At 36.1% G+C, this 21348-nt stretch overlaps 3 protein-coding genes across 3 annotated transcripts in view; 1 reads left to right on the top strand and 2 right to left on the bottom strand.

The window, feature by feature from the left end:
* Positions 1-6681, top strand: part of hyls1 (HYLS1 centriolar and ciliogenesis associated) — a 12158-nt gene extending 5477 nt beyond the window's left edge. The window contains exons 3-7 of the mRNA XM_077202981.1: positions 5794-5839; positions 5939-6002; positions 6195-6276; positions 6376-6402; positions 6500-6681. Coding sequence (XP_077059096.1) covers positions 5794-5839; positions 5939-6002; positions 6195-6276; positions 6376-6402; positions 6500-6631 — 351 coding nt within the window. The 3' untranslated portion in view covers positions 6632-6681. The remainder of the gene's footprint in view (positions 1-5793; positions 5840-5938; positions 6003-6194; positions 6277-6375; positions 6403-6499) is intronic.
* Positions 6682-6752: 71 nt separating this feature from the next.
* On the bottom strand, positions 6753-10335 carry mrpl4 (mitochondrial ribosomal protein L4). The gene is made up of 9 exons (XM_077202982.1): positions 10161-10335; positions 9974-10055; positions 9376-9544; positions 9243-9294; positions 8990-9107; positions 8781-8887; positions 8215-8324; positions 7063-7136; positions 6753-6943 (listed from the first exon to the last, which is right to left on the bottom strand). Exons 1-9 carry the CDS (start codon positions 10206-10208, stop codon positions 6798-6800), a joined length of 906 nt encoding a protein of 301 aa, XP_077059097.1. The 5' UTR covers positions 10209-10335; the 3' UTR covers positions 6753-6797.
* A 741-nt stretch (positions 10336-11076) lies between these two features.
* cunh6orf120 (chromosome unknown C6orf120 homolog) lies at positions 11077-16028 on the bottom strand. Its single transcript, XM_077202980.1, has 2 exons — positions 15907-16028; positions 11077-12197 (listed from the first exon to the last, which is right to left on the bottom strand). The coding sequence occupies exon 2, from the start codon at positions 12157-12159 to the stop codon at positions 11599-11601; it is 561 nt and encodes a 186-aa protein (XP_077059095.1). The 5' UTR covers positions 12160-12197; positions 15907-16028; the 3' UTR covers positions 11077-11598.
* Positions 16029-21348: the final 5320 nt, after the last annotated feature.

The following is a 21348-nucleotide window of genomic DNA, read 5'->3' as shown; positions in this document are numbered from 1 at the left end:
GCAGGGATCAGTTTCAGATGTGTTATTATGAAGGGGAGATGCGAGTTCCATTGCCATGAAGTCTGTTATAAGATTTTTCCAGATGTTAATGTGTAATTTATTTCTGGTTTTCCAGTTCATGAGGATAGTTTTCTTGGCGATGGCTAGAGCTGTGAGGAGTATTTTAGAGTTTATGGTTTTATCAGTTATTATTGTGAGGTCCCCCAGCAAGCAAAGGGAAGGCGACATTGGGATGTGGCAGCCAACTATAGTTGATAGTGCCTGTGTGACCTCTTCCCAAAAGTGTTTGATTGGAGTGCAGTGCCAGGTTGCATGAATGTATGTATCTGTAGAATTTTGATTGCAATGTGTGCAAATTTCTGATGTGAATCCCATTTTAGCTAATCTATTGCCCGTGTAATGCGTTCTGTGAAGTATTTTGTATTGTATTAACTGAAGATTCGAATTTTTGGACATGTGATAGATGTTTTTACAGATTTGGGTCCAGAAGTTGGCATCAGGGGCTATTGATAGATCGTTTTCCCATTTTATTGTTGGTAAGTATATGGTCTGAAGTTGATTTGAGATCATTTTGTATATTTTAGAGAGAAGTTTCTTTGGAGAGGAAATGTTGACCAAGTCTGATATTGCCGGTGGAAGTTCTAAATTTGTGTCTCTGATGTTTATTTTTGTCAGAACAGAAGATTTGAGTTGTAGGTATTTTAAAAATTCGTTGTTCCCGATGCCATACTCCTGGGCCAGTTCCGGAAATGGTCTAAATGTGTTAGATTTGAAAATATGCTTAATGTGGGTGATACCCTTTTCCGCCCATGTGTGAAAGTTCAATGTTTTTTTATTGCTTATAAAGTCACGGTTGTTCCACAGTGGGGTGAGGTTAGATGGAGCTAATGTAGAATTAGTGATTTGGTGAAATTTCCACCAGGCTGTCAGAGTGGTGGCTATAGTTACTGCCTTAAAACATGTGTGTTGTTTAATTGATTTGGTGAGGAATGGTATGTCAGCTATATTTAATTCTTTGCATAATGATTGTTCTATATCTAGCCATACAATATCAGATTGGGTGGGGCGAATCCATTTGTATATGTATTGCAGTTGGTTAGCCATTGAGTAATATTGGAAATTTGGTGCTTCTAGTCCTCCTTGAACCTTACTTTTTTGAAGTGTAGTGAGTTTTATCCTTGGCGTTTTATTTTTCCAGTAGAAGCGAGTTATAATGGAGTCTAGTGATTTAAACCAGGTGAGTGTGGGGTGGGTTGGAATCATTGAGAATAGGTAATTAATTTTCGGTAAAATCGTCATTTTTATTGCTGCTATCCTGCCGATTATGGAGATTGGGAGATTGAGCCATCTGAGCAAGTCGTCTTCTATTTTTTTTAGCAATGGTGTGAAGTTGAGTGTTACCAACTCTGACAGTCTGGAGGAAATCTTAATGCCTAAGTAAGTGATGTGATCTTGACAAATAGGTATTGGTGATTGCTGGGGAGCCACATCCCATTTGGTTTTATGTAAAGGGAGGGTGGAAGATTTATTCCAGTTTATTGCATAATCGGATATTTTTGAGAAGGACTGAATTGTTTTAATTATTTCTTGAGTAGATGTTAGGGGTTCTTGTATATATAGTAGGATATCATCTGCATAGAGTGAGATTTTATGTGTTTGTTGTGGTGTTTCAATACCTTTGATTGCTGGGTTTTGACGGATAGCTGCTGCTAAAGGTTCAATAAAAATGGTGAATCGGGATGGAGAGAGTGGACATCCCTGCCTCGTTCCCCTGTGCAGTGTGAAGCTTTGTGATGTTAGTCCGTTCGTTGTTACTGTGGCCGATGGTGATGTGTATAAAATCTTGATCCAGTTAATAAACGACTCTCCAAAGCCGAATTTTTGTAACGTGGTGAATAAAAATTTCCAGTTGACCCTATCGAAAGCTTTTTCGGCGTCTAATGTGGTAATGAGAGTATCTTTCTGTTGTACTGATGAGTAGTGCATTAAGTTGTATAATCTGCGGGTATTATTAGATGCATGTCTACCTTTTATGAAGCCGGTCTGATCAGGATGGATTATATACGGTATAATTTGTTCAATTCTATGGGCTAGTGCTTTGCTAATAATTTTTATGTCGACATTCATAAGTGAGATAGGACGATAGTTGGATGTGAAGGTGTGGTCTTTGTTAGGTTTAGGGATGAGTGATATAAGTGCTGTATTCATGTGGGAAGGGAATTTTGCGTTATGTTTTATGTCTGTTATTGTTCTGCTAAATAGTGGGTATAAAGTTGACCAAAAATGTTCATAGAACTCAGCAGGGAAGCCATCCGGACCTGGTGCTTTATTATTTTGCATGCTTTTCAATGCGGAATGAAGTTCTTTTTCAGTGATTGGTGATTCTAGTGTGTTTATTTGTTCCATGTTGAGTTTTGGTAGAATGGTGTTATCGAGGAATTGGGTTATGTCTTCTTGGTTTGGATCAAGATCAGATGAGTATAATTTTGTATAGTAATCTTGAAATATCTTGTTTATTTCAACTGGTGAGTTGGTTAGCTTCCCTGCCGAGTTTCTGATGGAGGTTATGGCTGTTCTTTCTTTATTTCTTTTAATTTGACTGGCTAAATATTTTCCGGATTTATTGCTATGGTGAAAAGTTTCTTGACGGAGCCTGTGAATCAGAAACTGGTTTCTTTTGTTTATTATTTCATTGAGCAATATTTTTTTTTCTCTAATTTCTTTATAGATGCTTTCTGATTGATTATTTGCATGTAAAATTTCTAATTCTTTTATTCTTTCTTCCAGTTGGGTTTCTCTTTCTCTGTCCTTTTTTTTTTTATGTACTGAATATGGAATAATTTTCCCCCGTAAAACTACTTTCCATGTTTCCCAGAGTAGCGATGCTGATGACTTTGGAGAGTCATTTATTTCAAGGAAGGATGTCCACTCTCTCTTGAAGTAGCTGTCAAATTCTGGATCTTTCAAGAGTGATGTATTAAAACGCCATCTGGTGGGGTGCTTTTGTATTGCAGATAGGTTCCATGTCAGAGTTACCGCAGAGTGGTCGCTAATAATGATCGGATGTATTTTGGTTTCTAAAATATTTGGTATGATTGAATTACTGGTTAGAAAGAAATCAATGCGGGAGTAGGTTTGGTGGACATTAGAATAAAAGGTGTATTCTCTGGCAAGTGGGTGTTGTAGCCTCCAACCATCGCAAAGACCAAAATCACTCATGAACTGTTTTATTGTTTTGGAAGATTGCCCAGATTTTCCTGTGTGTTTTGACCTGTCAAGTGATGGATTGATTACAGTGTTATAGTCTCCCCCTATAATTATTGGACCGTTAGAAATGTTTGAAAGAGAAGAGAAGAAATTTACAAAGAAGGAGGAATCATCAGAGTTTGGCCCATAAATGTTGCCAATTGTAATTGGATTATTATTGATTGAAATGTTAATAATGATAAAACGGCCTTCATGATCTGAAATGGTTGTATGGTGGTTAAACTGTATTTTTTTGTTTATTAAGATGCATACTCCTCTTTGTTTTGAATTATAGTGGGAGGAAAAACAGTGGTTAAAATGTGTAGTTTTTAAGCTGTTCTGTGTATATTGAGAGAGGTGTGTTTCCTGTATTAGACATATATCCGCTTGTGTATTTTTTAGGTAATTTAAAACTTTATTTTTTTTTGTTTGTGAACCAACACCACGAATATTCCAAGTTATGAATTTCAAATGCATGAACCTATAATGTATATTTCATAGTTACCTTGTGTGAATATAAGTCTGTGTGTGTGGATGTGAATGTGGTTGAGTGTGTGTGTGTGTGTGTGTGTGTGTGTGTAAATCTATAACAACAAATGACAAATAAAACAGGGATACCTATAAACAACAAATAAACAACAAATGACAAATAAAACAGGGATACCTATAAACAACAAATACAGAACATATAAACAGTGAGCAAGGCTATTTAGGTGCATTTAGAATACAATGTGCGTGTGTGGTGCAATTGGGTTAATGAAAGAATATGAAGATTATGAATTGACTATAAATTGAGCATAAACGGATTGGAAATGTTACATTGCTATTTTCAATTATTAGTAAAGCCAGGGAGTAGTGTCTTTGTCTCTAAATAATTGTCCATCAATATATAATTTGTCCACTGTGATGATTGCTTTTTTACCTTGATTGATCATTGTCCTACGGATGGGGAAAAGTAGCTTACGTCTGCGGATGATTTCTTGTGGATATTGATCGTTGAGTCCGTAATGAGTCCCTTTGAGCTGTCGTCCTTGTCGCTGTACCAGTACTTTTTGTTTGAAGTGTTCAAATTTGGCGATGATGGGGCGGGAACGGGTGGAGTTGATGTGTTTCTGTCCTAAACGGTGAACGCGATGGAAAGTGATGTGCTCTACAGTCTCGGGTGAAAATTTGAGCTGGTTGATCAGGAAGTCCTTAACAGATTTTTCGGGGTCCTCGGTGGATGATTCAGGGATGCCGGAGAAGATTAGATTGTCTCTCATACTGCGTGACTGTATATCCAGGATGGTTTCTTGCATGGCTTTGTTCTCAGCGGTGACGGAGGTAAGTTGACTGTTTACTGTTGAGAGTTTTGTAGTGAGTGTGTCCACGGAGCTTTTCAGTGATTTGTTTTCTTCAGTGAGCGAATCGACTTGTTGTTGACTGTATTCCAGGCTGTGGCGGAGGTTTTGAAATTCTTTGTGCAGTACTTCGATTAGGGAGAGTCTAGATTCCAGGTTAGCTAAGCGCTCGTTGATTGATAAGAGTACGTCGGAACAGCAGTTTGTTTTGATCGGCGTGGAAGCTGGTGATGTTGGTGACGGCGGTGAATCGGTTGATAAGGGTGAATCCGAGGTGCGTGGTTTTTTGGCTTTGCTTGATCGGCCCATTGCAACGTTACAGAGTCTGTTGAAGTGATGGTCAATGTAATCCTCCAGTTGGTCCAGTTCCGAGTTGAAATCCAGGTTTTAAGTTAGGGTTAACGCGGGTGATGTTGTAGCGGAAAAGATGTTATATTATAAAGGTAAGGAATGAAGACAAGGAGGCATAACAGAGACTTTAACTTTAGAGTAGTCTACATCAGAGTACATACATATAATGTATTTAGAGGACTTACAGGCAAGGTGCTAATTACATAGTTAATGACGCTGTTTGTTTATAGATTTATATTTGGCATTTTTGCCTTTATTGAAATTATGGTGACATTATAGGTGATCGACAGGAAGCAAAGTGGGAGGATATGGGACAGGATGGTGAAAGGTCCCCGAGCCGGGACTCAAACTCTGATTATATGTTGGAGCGCTGTTGCCCATGAGGCTGTCAGCTTCATTTATATATTAAAAATAAATTGATTCAATGAAAATTATGATAGAAAGCGAGACAAGGAATCTACTGTTGCTATAAAAAAACGAAAACAAATTTCACGCGTATCTGTTTGACAGATAAATCGCGCATATTTAAAAAAATATTTTAAAGATCTAATATTTTAAGTTAAAGAGGATAAACTTAAACACTTACCTTATATTCTCTGTTCATGCATTAAATGCGTGTCCTTGAAAGAGTGCACGCAGTTTTCTAACTTATTCACTTTGACTTATCAGGTTATGTCAGTGCCAGTGGTATGACCCATTTCAGATGCGACAAAATCGCAACAACATTGGTTGCATATAAATATATTTTAATTGTTTGATCAAAGTTATTGCTAGGGACAATTCAGTAGTCACTAGATATAGGTAAGGACATGACCCTAGCGTCCCTACTAAATTCTACGCCCTCGTCCTCCAACAGACACGATCACACAGCGAGAGTGACATTCGCCCTCGTCCAAAGTCATGTAAGTTCCATTTTTCACGTTTAGTTTCAAATCATACCTGTTTCTTTGACCCATGACTGTCATTCTGCATGCATTTACAGAATCCGATTCTCTTCACAGTTATACGGCCAGTTTTTGATCATCCTCACACGAGGAACTTAAAGAAAACTGATCCAGTGGCAAAGTATGGCATCATTGATCTTCATAAATGAACGATTCAAGACTTGAATCTCTTGTGATTGGTTTAGGCTTTTACAGTTGCTGTTAAAGATCTCATGATACTTTAAGGATTTACACTAGAAATGTGATAACCCACTGACTGAACACCACAAACTGATTGTAACATTGATCTAAATGTGTTTGACTGCTTTATCAGGTATTTGCAATATAAGCAGGACTGGGAGATGTTTAAACCTCCAGGAGAGAAGAGCAGGAAGGAGCTGCACTGGGCCATCAGGGTACTACTGGTTTTAGTAGTGGCTGCTTGCTAAGAAAAACAAGAGTATTAATGTATGCAAGTTTGATTTTTATTACAATATTTTATTTATTTTTCTCAGGAACAACTCATGTATCAGCCTCCACCAGTAAGACACACATATATATATATATATATTTATCTTTTGGAAAGGACTGCCTGGATTCTTTCAATCTGGATTCTTTTTTTTCTTCTTGTCTCTACAGACAAGACCTCAGAAGACATTCATCCCCAACAATTATGTGGTTCCAACAGAAAAGAAGCGATCTGCTCTAAGATGGGAGATCCGCCATGATTTAGCACACGGCATTATCCCAACAAAAATCTCCTATCCCTGAGATGAAGAATGTTCCACCGATGCCTTATCTTTTATATACTCTTAATGTTATTATTTATTCATATGATATTGATTTTTTTTTTACCATGTGGAATATGTGAAATGAGACAACTTGATCACTGTTTTTATGAAATAAACATTTTAATACTGTGAAATCAGTGCAGTGTTCATGGCAGGTCTCTGTATGGGAGTTTAAAGGGATACAGGGGAGTGTAACGCACATCATGCCAAAGAAGCTTCTTTTCAAGAAATTTTACAGCTTCCAGAGTGAGAACCAGGCTCTCGTGTTTCAACATGCTGTGGACGTTTAGACCTGTAAAAATATACAAATTGCATGTTTTTCAACCTCGTAGAAGCTTTAATACAAAAGCCACATTCCCTTATGTTTGATCTACAATAAATGTGCGCTTATAATGTGGTTAGTTTGTTTACCTATAGCTGGAATAATATTCACTGTTTGCAGATTTTCAGTTGCCTTGAGAATGTTCTGAGGGAATTCTTCACTTCTAGAATGCAAGCATGCAAAAAATAAGAAATTACTTAAACCCAAAAATTGACTCACCCTCATGTCGTTTCACAAATTAATACCTTTTTAATGAAATGTGTGACCCCGGGGAACATGCTTTTTTTTTTTGGAGCAGGAGATATGAAGTTCAGATTACAAACCCTTAAGAGACACCATGGAAAATATTTAACAGAGATGAAAAGAGAGACGGAGATAATGAGACAAACGTAAGTCTCCCGAAAGCTAAGACGAGGAAATATGACGAAGCGTATGTACCGCTTGGCTTCACTCTTGACTACGGTGGGAGACGTGGAAAGACCGGTATGTTTACTGTGTCTAAAAATGTTGGCTGCGGACAGCATGAAGCCAAATAAATGAAAGCGTCACTTAAAGACGTTACACCCCAATCACGCTGATAAGCCGCTTGAGTTTTTTCAGCGAAAACGAGAGCTGAGAGTTGCAGTATCATGCTTCAAACCAAGCTTCGAAAAGCTGTGCACTGCAAAACGTGCTCATTGTAACAATTAATCCCGACTTACTCTTTCTGATAAAAAATAAATAAAAATCAGCACAAAATTGTTTTATTCATTTTTGTTTTATAGGTCAAAGTGTTTTATATATTGTGCTCCTGAGTTAATGTTGCTGATCAACTTGAATTTATTATTATTTATTGGTTACATTTTATTTTATTTTTCAGTATCAAATGGTCAAAAATGTTTACAGTTTAAATAAGGATTGAATTTTTTTTAATTTCAGGCAAATTGATGCACTTTAAGTCTTTTCTGTTATAGACTAAAAAATAATGTTAATAAAGTTATTCTTTGTTGTAAGTTGATCTATATTTCTTTTTTCTTTTCTATAATGTTAATAAGAATGCAATGTTATGCAGAGGTGTACTTATAACAATTTTATAGACAAATTATACTATTTAAAGTCGCGGCGGAGAGTTGGGGGGTGCGAAATGTTTACTTCTTCCTAGGGGGGGGTGTAACAGAAAATAATTGAGAAGCACTGCTTTAAGGAAACAAATATGTATATCAGGTTTGCAATGGCATTTACATCCATTATTGCAGACTTACACGTCAACGATGAGGACTGAATCCCCCCACTGTCTGTGTTTGACCAGGTCCTGGAGATAGTGGGGGTCTAGAGTGGGAATCTCCAGTGAGTCCACAATATGAAGGTAATCCTGAAAAAATAATGAGACTATTTTGTCTAACAGAATATTTATGAACCAAACCACTTATTGACAAGCACATCAGTTTTGCTACTGTTAACTAAAACTATCAAAAAAAATGTTTGTTATTTGAAATAAAGCTGAAATAAAATAATTACATTTAAAATAAAAAGTTTAAGGAACTCAAGATTTAAGAAGTCCTAAAATCATTAAAGCTAAACCAAATAAAAAATACCCAAGAGTCTTTTCAACGGTAATTAAACGTCCAAATGTTTGCTGGGTAAAAGCTAAATAGAACTATAAAAATATATCTTTAGAAAATAACTAATACTCAAAATTGAAATGACAACTGAACATTTAAAAGTTAAAAACCTACAAAATATTAAATACTAAAACAGCATTATACTTAAGTGCATTACAAAGCAAGCAAGACTTTTAGAGCGCAGCCCCCCCCCCCCCCCCCCTCACCTGAGCCAGTTTGGCAGTTAGGGCGATTTTCAGCCCTTGCACCCGCACCTTCATGGGCAACATGTAATAATAGCTGGTTGGTCCTCGTGGACCATGAGCTACTCCTCCTGAATGTGCAAGAGAAGCATGTGTTTAGTGATTCAGAGGGTTCACTGCTATATATTATCAAACATCTATGCGTTTAAAACTGAACTCAAATTATATCTCACCTCCCCTCCATAGTGGAGAACGAATGCTTCCATGTCGTGCCCGTCCACTTCCTTTTTGTTTCCAAGGTTTCCTGCCTCCACCGCTGACTTCAGCTCTGGACTTGACTTTTGCATGGCTCTACAGTATTCACATTACATGTTTATTTCATTCGCTATAATTCAATATACTGAGGTTCATAGAACATGATTTGGACAGTATCTTAATGCACAAGTCCAAACCGGAAAACATAAAATGCTCCTCAGGGTTACTTACTATTCGTTTGAAATTACGCTGCCAGACCTCTACAGCATGGAGAATGTCCAACCTATTAATAGGAACAGAAAGAATTGCATTTGTTTGCAGCATAACTCCATCCTGAAATCCTTCAGAGGATTAAATGGTTTACCTAACAGGCACTGAGAAGACATCAGGGTGTAGGTCAACCACACCAAGCGGTTCACTGTCAAGACTGGCCAAAGACTCGAGCCACGTTTGAGTGGGTGCCAGGTGAGCTGGGATATCAGCGTCACATCTGCGCAGAACTGGAAGATCAGAGCCAGATGGAGGAGCCCTCTCTGAAACAAGAGTTCAGACACGCTCAGTTCGATGAAAACACACGCCACATGCATTTTAAAATGACATTGTTGCACTTTCATTGACAACATACAAAAATTTAGCATGGAAGCCAACCTTCAATTACTTCAGTTTTTATTACTGTGAAACTATATTAAATTAATATAGGTTGTCCTTGCGCTCCATCTGCCATTTGGTTGAATAGCTTTATAGATAATAATGGGTAAAAGAAAGTTTTCAGTTTCATTGTGGCAGCTGTTCTGTAACTATGGTATATTTGTAAAAATCTTTTTTTTTTTACCGTGGTATACTTTTAACTCAAGGATGTAAGTAGGAGTTTAAAGCTGAAAACACTTCAAAGCCAGAGACTTTTTCTTCTCAGAAGAAGAATGCATTAAAATTCTTTATTAAATAAACAAAGCTTTGCCTACTTTGTCCTGCGACTCCGATGAGATTTGATGGGAGTCGCAGATTTGATGGAAGCGCGCTTTCTCCAGAAACCGATGAGATGAACTGGTTTGAGACAAATCATGGTTTAACTAGTCAGTGTGTATCAGCATGAACAGAAATATAGTATGCACAAGCGTTTAACATGATGAATTGCACGTGCACACTTACCCTTTTAACAACCGTTCTTCCACATATTGCCAACGTGGCACGAAACATGATACGGGCTGAATAAAATAAATACTAAAACCACTGCTGTTATAATTTCAGCTTCTTACATTATTTGGTTTCCCTGCCAGGAAGGTCGTGATGGTGTGCGAACACTTCCGTCGCCCTCATATGACGTAAGCTGCGTTGTCGTCACGTTCCTTCAGAAATCTTTCTAATATGCTGATTTGATATTCCGTTATTATCATTATCAATGTTAGAAAGAGTTTTGCTACCTAATGTTTTTTTAGAACCTGTAATATTTTTTTTTCAGGATTCATTGATGAATAAAAAGTTAAAAAGAACCGCATATTATGCTCACCAAGGCAGCATTTATTTGATTAAAAAACAGTAATATTGTGAAATGTCATTACAATTTAAAATAATGGTTTTCGATTTTAATATACTTTAAAATATTATTTATTTTTGTAAAATAAAAGCTGAATTTTCATCAGCCATTATTCCAGCCTTCAGGGTCACATCTTAAAACCATAAAAAATCTTACCAATCCCAAACTTTTGAACGGTTATAGTATTCTAATATTTACACATAGATTGAGATGGGCATCATATGTTATTGTCTATACAGGTATCTTCACATTCTAAAATAATATACTTACTGTACATTGTTTCTAAAACAACAATAATGTAGTTATAATATAGTTGATGTGATTTATTCAGAGACACAACTGTATCTAATTAAGTATTCATGGAATACCATACTATATTAACAGTGACCAAACCTAAATTACCGTTTTTACCTAGCTCACTCGTTAGTATTTTTCAAATGGAAACCCCACCTGGTTATTTGCACAAAAACACATATATAACACAAAAGCTGAACACAATCCTTAGTAATGTTGAACACTGAGAAATTGTCAAAAAATAAGTGATTCTTTTATTTGTATCTTACAACTACAGGTGCAGAAGTTTTTTTGCTGTTTATTAGCCAACAGACTACAATTTACAATAGGCACACCCGTACAACCTTCATCACAAGGTGATTTGTGTGATTGCATAGTGCAGTTTAAAACCTAGAATTTACATCCCAAGGTCAGTAAAAGACAAAAAAAAAATCTGTTTTTTTAACTCAATCAATAAAATGTCAGAAGAGAACAAATCAGGTCAAAAGAAAGAACCTTGTGTTTAACATATCAAGTGCAATCAGTTGTGTTGATATGCAAATTATAAATGTTAGTCAAATTAGATGACATATAAAGAAAACTATGGCAGAAATGAACATAATCCTTATAGAGTGGTTGAGGCGCCACACTATATTTAAACAAAACTTCAGACAAAGCATTTCTAGTCCTCTATAAAAACTGTCAAAAAAATTTTTTATTTGATCTAAATGGGAAGAACACTGTGGCAAATGTGAAATTTTGCCAGCTGGCACATCAAAATCAGAACAAAATTTCAAGTATGATCTTAAGAATCCCAATTAGAATAGTCCAAAGGATGGATTCCTCTTCTTCCATCACATCCTCGGGGCCCTGAGAGTGTTGAGACTGACCAGGAGTCTCATCTGAAGGATAAGAGTTTTTCTCAATTTTACCTTCTTTCAGTGCAGTCTGGTCGTAAAACACCTTCATCTCAAACTCACTCTCCATGTAGGAGGGATGTCCGTAGATCCCGATTCCAACAGGCCTAAGAAAATCCCCCGGGACGACCACCACATCCTGGCCGCAGGTGGTAGACTGAAGCTTGTACGAATCAAAGTTTGGCCGCAGCGTCTTGTCAGAGACGTAGAGATCCGCATCCCCTTTAAGGCTTTGCATGTGCAGGATGATGCTTCCTTCGTGGTTGAGACGCAGGTAGCTGTAGTTTCCCGCCCCTATGTGGCCTTGCACGACATGGAGCAGAGCCCATTCTTCTGGCACAGAATGCTCCTCTGAAAGCTGCAGGGAGCCCAGGGCCCGGGAGAGGACCGCCAACACCAACAAACCACCCCAGCACAGCGCCATGTCACTGCTGCCAGACCCCAGCTACACCTGTAACCTGCCTGCAGTCAAACAAATATACAAGTTAGTTTAGTATCATCAGGGCCCAGCAAAAAAAAAAAAAGAAAAAAAAAGTATTGTATTTCAGCTATTGGATTGAATAAAATCATGTAAATAGGTTGTTTAAAATACAAATCTATCTAAAGAAATTTGATCTAGATCTAGACCATTATGCGTTTAAAACCTTTTAATAGGACTGGGATACCTTTGATCTCCAAAAAAATTTAGATTATCCTGATCCCACCAGAAGGCTGGATATCAGGAACAAAATGTAATAGCCTATAACTTTACAATTTGTTAACTAATACAGTACTTTAAAATATAATTTATTTCTGTGATGCAAAGCTGAATTTTCAGCATCATTACTCCAGTCTTCAGTGTCACATGATCCTTCAGAAATCGTTCTAATATGCTGATTTATTATCAACGTTGGAAACATTGGTTAAGTTGCGGCTCAATTTTTTTTGGAACCTGTGATACTTTTTTTCAGGATTCATTGATGAATAAAAAGTTAAAAAGAACAGCATTTATTCAAAATAGAAATCTTTTCTAACAATAGAAATCTTTATTATCACTTTTTTATCAATTTAACATCCTTTTAGAAAAGATAGTGCATAAACAGATGTATCAATATGCATGTAAGAATGGACTAATTTATGATTTAAATCAGGTTTTAGAAGATCTTATTCGACTGATACTTCTTTACTTTATTTAACAGATTTGATAAAGAAAACAGATTGATGAAGGTAAAATGTGTGGAATGGTACTAATGGATCTTCAAAAAGCTTTCAACACAGTGAACCATACAATATTACTGGATAAACTAAGTGTCATGGGTTTTTCTAGTATGGTCATAGCCTGGTTCAACTCTTATTTAACTGGTACCCCTTTTCCACCAAAAAAGAACTGGTTCGGAACTGGTGCTGGTTCAAAGTTAGTTCGGAGTTGGTTCAACTTGCGAACCTTCTCAGAACCGGTTTGTTTTCCCACTGACTAGAGCGCCCAGCGAACGACGTCGTTACGTCACTGTGTACGTCGCCATACAGAAACGCTAGCAAGTACATTATTTTGGGATTATCTCTAACTTGTGTACCATGAAGGCTTTAAAAACAATTGAAATAAGTAAGTCTTTTAATCTTTTCCTTTGATATGTAATCATTTCTGATTAGTTATGTACCTCTGTCTTGTGTCTTTTTTTCTTTCCGTTTATTTGTTCTATATTTTGACTGTTTTCTTCTTTGCTTACATAATGTTTTCAATAAAAAAATAAAATTTAAAAAAAGCTAGAAACGCTTGCGCCAACTTAAAGCATAATAATTACAATGGTGGACTACATCGTGTTTCTGCAAATGTTTCTCCTGGCTTTGCGGTCATAAAATATGTTTAGGACACATCTAAACCCGCCCCCAGCCCCGCTGTAAGCATGACTTGTCTCGTTTTTGGCTGGTTAAGTTACAGAAATCTCAAAATAAATTGATACGGTTGGTTTTAGGTTTTAATAGTTTTACACATGTTGATGCCTCCCATTTTAGACATCTTGAGTGGTTACCTATAGAAAGTAGAGTTGTTCACTTTAAATTAAAGATGGTACACAAGATAATTAATAAAAGAGCTCCTTCGTATCTTAATATGTGTATCTCTAGGGTAAGTGAGACACACTGTTATAATACTAGGCAGAGTTTAATGGACATTACATTATGTCGCTTTAGAACAATGTATGGTTGAAGGTCTTTTGAATACTCAGGGGCCCAGGAATGGAATAAGCTGCCTCTAGATATAAAGAGTTTGTCAAATATGGTTGGTTTTAGCACGAAAGTCAGAAGTTGGTTATTGGATAAGTTGTATTAGTGACTTATTTGTATTAATGTTTGGTGGATGTCTAATTATGATGTATGATGTCTAAGTATGATGTATAGTTTGGTAATGTGTATTTTTATTGTAGTGTTGTAAATATACCAGTATGCAGTGCCATGGTAATCTGTCTCTAGGAGTGAAGTGGTGCTTTGCATCAAGGACCACAATGGAAATAAGTTTTTTTTTACTTTATTGTAATCCTTGACAAATGAGTGTATTTTTCACTACTAATTTGTCTAATAAATCAAATCAAAATCCTTGCTGTATAAAATTATTATTTCTTTAATGAAATCTAATGACCCCAAACTTTTGAATGTAGTGTATATTGTTACGAAAGATTTCTATTTTAAATAAGTACTGTTATTTTTTTTTAAACTTTTTATTCATCATCAAAAATAAAATAAAAAAATATATATATTCTGAGGGATCATGTGACACTGAAGACTGGAGTAATGGCTGATCAAAATTCAGCTTTGCATCACAGAAATAAGTTATGTTTTAAAGTATATTCAAATAATAAATCATTATTTTAATACTTAGCACTTGTTTTAGCCATTACAATAATAAAGCAGATAAAGTAGAAGCAGGCTATATATTAAGGCTTTTTTTTACAGTACAGTAAGGTAAAAAAGCTTTTGTCCCCAAACAGCAGTATATATCAAACAAAACTAAACCATTTCATTTTAACTATCATTAATTACAATAACACAGAGAGATGAACTCTTAAAAGTATTTTTTTTAAAAACTCCATCCACCCTCATGAGGACAATAAAAGTTCTCCATGTAGATTTTGATAATGTTCAAGTTGTTGCTTTGAAAGGGACGTCTGTGCTTATCACTACTGACAATGGACCTTTTTATTGTCTGCAAAATTCCACCAAAATATTTCTAATGTGGCCACACATTTATTGCAAGTATATTTGATTGTTTTTATTTTTTGTTATAGGTCAGATGAGGGACCTGACTGCTTAAAAGAACTTGAAATTGGAAGGGGATGTTTGTATTGTTTTTTGAGTGGTTTTCTATTCTATATGCTGTTCTTTGTATACACTGTGACACAAAGTCTCACTTAGTTTGTCTCACTAGTGTTCATCTGGATTTGGTAATCTGGGAAAAAAAAATTGTTATCTGCATAAGTGTGATTCATTACAATGTTGTTTTGAAAAGCCTTAGACTAGAGTTATGAGTTTCCTGTAACACATGACCAAGAGACTTCCACCCCAGAGTCATTCTGAACCTAAACCTTGCATAATGGTGAAACGGCACCATTTGATCACGTCATACATCTGGACTGACTGCTTAAAATATCTCTCTAGCTATTTTTAAGCAGCCACACACACACACACACACAATTGCCATGGTCATGTACTGTCAGAAAAATATGCTTCAAGACCCCATATTCAAATGAACCTGTAAAAACGTATTACCGAATTGTGCAACTTCGTTTCAGGGCGTATGCTATGCGGTCTTAAAATAGATATTTAATTTGACTTTTAGATAGATTTTGTTTCATAAACAGTCGAAAGTAAAAGCAGAAATTTAAAGATGCCATTTAAAGGTGTATTTGTATATAACAGCGATGTTAAAAATAGACACCCGTGTAGCCACAGAAGACTTTTTTTTTCATATAACGTTACCCTACAAAATTATTTGCACAATGCCATATACTAACGTTATACACTCTGTGTTTACCAAATTAAAACGCCATCTAACGTTAATTCTTGAAACTTGCACAAAAGAATAAGACAGCTATTCAGCTAGCTGGCTAGCAACCCAGTATCATTAGTTTTTATGAAACTGAAACAAAATGACTATTCGTAATTAACACAGACATGTGTTGTTTTGAGTTAACGTTACCAGTGCATTGTCAAAAATAATCCATGAGGAAGGAAAGTCGGCGTCCTTATGTTTGGAATTTTCTGTTACAGGTGTTGAGTTGACTTCTGCACGTTCCGGGACGTGATGCCATTATAGCGCGCCACAGCGCCATCTGTAGGACAGGAGGACAGCAGATCAGGAATGACAAACATTACAAAAAATAACCAGAATTCTCCTGTGAGATTTGGATTTAGAAAGTTAATCATTATTATCAAACGAATGAAATAAAATAGTGAGTGTGAAATGTGTGCTTATTCTTAAAAAGCAACAAAGAGTGAGCATGGTTGAACAATTTTTCAGTTTTTCAAAAAAAGCACATTATAAGCATTACGCACACAATTAAAAATAAAAAGAATACAGAAAACGAAAAAGAATAATGATGATGATAATAATAAACTTGAGCGGGGAAAATGTTCCAAACAATAAAATTATTGCAGTGTACAGTAAAAAATAAAATATATATTATATAAGAAGCAGAATGAAATAAATACCAATCAGTAATATATCAATGAGTGAGACTACAGGCAGTGCTGAGTAAATTTAATTAACCTTTATTTTACCGGGAAAGAAGACTCACTGAGATTAAAATCTCTTTTTCGGGAGTGTCCTGGCCAAGATAGGCAGCTAAGTTTACATAGATAATTTACATCAAAGTTACAACACATAAACATAAACAAATCTCATTACATAGATAAAAAATATAAAATGCATCTGGTTACAAGCATTTAAACACAAGTAATTTACAAATTACTTGTAAATTGTAGACCGTTATTGATTCCAAATTACATGACAAAAAATGTAGTTACCAACGTAATCCATACACATTTTAGGTAATATAATCGGACATTTTAAATACTTTTAGAATACTTTTGACCTAACTCATTTAGCACATTGAATTGAATAGGATAATAACATGCTGATATAAAAATATATTCTTTATCAACAACATGAAGTGCATTAAAAAATAAATTATGTCAGGGTTTCCCAAACTGGGGTTTGTGAAGGAGCTACACTAACAATTAAATAAACCATGTAAAAAAAATTAAAATAAACACATTTCAAATAAGAAAACTATGATAAAAATGTGTTTGAAAGACAAAAGCTTTCTGAAGACATAGCGATGCATGTTTAAATTAGCCTACTTACTGTGTTCGCCAGGAGTTGATTTGATGCGCAAAGTTGCAATGAAAATACTCTTTCAAAGTGAAATGATTACTGTAAATTAAGTGGTAAAATGCTTTGTGGCTTCTTAATTTTCTATGTTATTAGAGCCACCTGACTAACTGGTCTGCGAATATCCGAATGTATTTAAGCGATATGCTTTTTTAAGAAAGGAAAATTTAAAACATGAAAAAAAAGAATTAGGGAAAATCAGTCATTTATTGTGAATAACATTATAGGCCTACTCAATTAAAAAGTAACTGATGTCTGATTATGTCTGATTTTAAATTGAAATAATTACAAGTACTTATTTTCTTAATCTGATTACGTAATTCAGGATAAATGTAAAAAAAAAAATATATAGGTTATATTGTTGGTTTAATTTAGAAAGTAACCTGGTTGCCTTTTATTTTTTAATTGAAAACTAAATATTTGAGTATACAAAGAAGAAGATTGGTTTAATCAACAGAATTTTAAAATTGTATGTTATCTGAACCACATTAATTAAGTTGATTTGACAAAAGAAAAAGGGTTGTGCACAACAAATCACAAGGAATTTTATTTTACAGTGATGCAATAAGGATAGTGAGGAAACATCTGAATCTAAACGTTTTTTAATTTTATTTAGAAATTATGAAAATATAACTAAACAAACTGTGCTATTAAAGGTGATATACAGTTCAGTGCTTAGCATAAGTGAACACACCCATGCTAAGCACTGTAGCTGGTCACATATAACCTGAGGTTTTGTTTTCATACACTAGATGGTGCTGTGAGCCACTAGATTCAGCATCAGTGCTGATTCTCGCAGCTCTCGCCGGGTGCAGTGGCGTGCGTCTGTAATCCAAGATACTGGGAGGCTGAGGCTGGAGGATCGCTTGAGCTCAGGGGTTCTGGACTGCAGTGGACTATGTCGATCGGGTCTCCGCACTAAGTTCGGCATCGATATGGTGCTTCTGGGGAAGCCTGGGACCACCAGGTCGTCTAAGGAGGGGCGAACCGGCCCAGGTCGGAGACGGAGCAGGTCAAAGTCCCCGTGTCGATCAGTAGTGGGATCGCGCCTGTGAATAGGCACTGCAGTGCAGCCTGAGCGATACAGCGAGACTCAGTCTTTTGTGTTCACAGTTACAGTGTCAAAAAAAAATTTACTGCAACAATTCATTATTTTTAATTAGTGTTTCAAGATTGTTTATTAGATGTCAATATATTACAATTATAATAATACATAGCCTATATTCAACAATCGTAAAACAACATATGTAAAGATAGCCTATATAGCCTAGCAAATGATTCATTTATTAAACTAAAATCAGTTTGATTGAAAAATAATAAGTTGCGTTAAAATGAATGAGAGCACATAAGATAAATACACTTGGTATAGCCTATATGCGTTATGAAAAGTTATGTCTAAAACTTTGGCTATGGTTAAACGGTTATTGTGTGATTTTGCTCAAACAACCTGAGGCATCAGTTTTTCTAATGCAATCCTGAAAATCCTTATCTTTGACAATAAACGCTACAAAAGAGATTGTAAAAAGCTTCAGTTCACTGTGCTTACGGTAGTCTAGTCTAACAGTCTTCTTTCATATAGAGCGCTCTGAATAAACACTGTTATTCTAATTGCATAATGAAATGCAATAACTCTTAATGAAAGTTTTAGAAAACTTATATATGTTTAAACAGCTGTTGTTTTTTTTATATGTTGTTGCAAAATCAAATTCAAGCATGAATTTGAAAACAAATAATTATAAAGAAAACATCCCACTTACCCTTAAAAAAAGCCACCAAGGAGATTTCAAAAAGCTTTAATTAACCCTGTTTTATTGTAACCTAATCATCTGTTTTCATACACTAGATGGCGCTGTGAGCCACTAGATTCAGCATCAGTGCTGATTCTCACAGCTCTCGCCGGGTGCAGTGGCGCGCGTCTGTAATCCAAGATACTGGGAGGCTGAGGCTGGAGGATCGCTTGAGCTCAGGGGTTCTGGACTGCAGTGGACTATGTCGATCGGGTGTCCGCACTAAGTTCGGCATCGATATGGTGCTTCTGGGGAAGCCCGGGACCACCAGGTCGTCTAAGGAGGGGCGAACCGGCCCAGGTCGGAGACGGAGCAGGTCAAAGTCCCCGTGTCGATCAATAGTGGGATCGCGCCTGTGAATAGACACTGCAGTGCAGCCTGAGCAATACAGCGAGACTCAGTCTTTTGTGTTCACAGTTACAGTGTCAAAAAAATGTACTGCAACAATTAATTATTTTTAATTAGTGTTTCAAGATTGTTTATTAGATGTCAATATATTACAATTATAATAATACATAGCCTATATTCAACAATCGTAAAACAACATCTGTAAAGATACCCTATATAGCCTAGCAAATGATTCATTTATTAAACTAAAATCAGTTTGATTGAAAAATAATAAGTTGCGTTAAAATGAATGAGAGCATATAAGATAAATACTCTTGGTATAGCCTATATGCGTTATGAAAAGTTATGTCTGGAAAACTTTGGCTATGGTTAAATGGTTATTGTGTGATTTTGCTCAAACAACCTGAGGCATCAGTTTTTTTAATGCAATCCTGAAAATCCTTATCTTTGACAATAAACGCTACAAAAGAGATTGTAAAAAGCTTCAGTTCACTGTGCTTACGGTAGTCTAGTCTAACAGTCTGCTTTCATATAGGGCGCTCTGAATAAACACTCTTATTCTAATTGCATAATGAAATGCAATAACTCTTGATGAAAGTTTTAGAAAACTTATATATGTTTAAGCAGCTGTTTTTTTTTATGTTGTTGCAAAATCAAATTCAAGCATGAATTTGAAAACAAATAATTACAAAGGAAACATCCCACTTACCCTTAAAAAAAGCCAGCAAGGAGATTTCAAAAAGCTTTAATTAACCCTGTTTTATTGTAACATAATCATCTGTTTTCATACACTAGATGGCGCTGTGAGCCACTAGATTCAGCATCAGTGCTGATTCTCGCAGCTCTCGCCGGGTGCAGTGGCGTGCGTCTGTAATCCAAGATACTGGGAGGCTGAGGCTGGAGGATCGCTTGAGCTCAGGGCTTCTGGACTGCAGTGGACTATGTCGATCGGGTGTCCGCACTAAGATCGGCATCGATATGGTGCTTCTGGGGGAGCCTGGGACCACCAGGTCGTCTAAGGAGGGGCGAATCGGCCCAGGTCGGAGACGGAGCAGGTCAAAGTCCCCGTGTCGATCAGTAGTGGGATCGCGCCTGTGAATAGACACTGCAGTGCAGCCTGAGCGATACAGCGAGACTCAGTCTTTTGTGTTCACAGTTACAGTGTCAAAAAAAAATTTACTGCAACAATTCATTATTTTTAATTACAGTTTCAAGATTGTTTATTAGATGTCAATATATTACAATTATAATAATACATAGCCTATATTTAACAATCGTAAAACAACATCTGTAAAGATACCCTATATAGCCTAGCAAATGATTCATTTATTAAACTAAAATCAGTTTGATTGAAAAATAATAAGTTGCGTTAAAATGAATGAGAGCATATAAGATAAATACTCTTGGTATAGCCTATATGCGTTATGAAAAGTTATGTCTGGAAAACTTTGGCTATGGTTAAACGGTTATTGTGTGATTTTGCTCAAACAACCTGAGGCATCAGTTTTTTTAATGCAATCCTGAAAATACTTATCTTTGACAATAAACGCTACAAAAGAGATTGTAAAAAGCTTCAGTTCACTGTGCTTACGGTAGTCTAGTCTAACAGTCTTCTTTCATATAGAGCGCTCTGAATAAACACTGTTATTCTAATTGCATAATGAAATGTATTAACTCTTGATGAAAGTTTTAGAAAACTTATATATGTTTAAACAGCTGTTTTTTTTATGTTGTTGCAAAATCAAATTCAAGCATGAATTTGAAAATAAATAATTATAAAGAAAACATCCCACTTACCCTTCTAAAAAGCCACCAAGGAGATTTCAAAAAGCTTTAATTAACCCTGTTTTATTGTAACATAATCATCTGTTTTCATACACTAGATGGCGCTGTGAGCCACTAGATTCAGCATCAGTGCTGATTCTCACAGCTCTCGCCGGGTGCAGTGGCGTGCGTCTGTAATCCAAGATACTGGGAGGCTGAGGCTGGAGGATCGCTTGAGCTCAGGGGTTCTGGACTGCAGTGGACTATGTCGATCGGGTGTCCGCACTAAGTTCGGCATCGATATGGTGCTTCTGGGGAAGCCCTGGACCACCAGGTCGTCTAAGGAGGG

This window comes from Siphateles boraxobius, unplaced genomic scaffold, assembly GCF_051911475.1.
Source record: "Siphateles boraxobius isolate OS27281-9 unplaced genomic scaffold, OSU_SipBor_1 5, whole genome shotgun sequence".
Lineage (NCBI taxonomy): Eukaryota > Metazoa > Chordata > Actinopteri > Cypriniformes > Leuciscidae > Siphateles > Siphateles boraxobius.
This window is presented reverse-complemented; position numbering and strand designations above follow the sequence as displayed.

Coding starts and splice junctions, on each gene's coding strand:
- mrpl4 (XM_077202982.1), bottom strand. CDS start 10,208: ATGTTTCGTGCCACGTTGGCAATATGTGGAAGAACGGTTGTTAAAAGG. Junction 10,056..10,160: donor GAAGAACGGTTGTTAAAAGG/GTAAGTGTGCAC, acceptor GTCTCAAACCAG/TTCATCTCATCGGTTTCTGG. Junction 9,108..9,242: donor AGCGTAATTTCAAACGAATA/GTAAGTAACCCT, acceptor TGAATACTGTAG/AGCCATGCAAAAGTCAAGTC.
- cunh6orf120 (XM_077202980.1), bottom strand. CDS start 12,159: ATGGCGCTGTGCTGGGGTGGTTTGTTGGTGTTGGCGGTCCTCTCCCGG.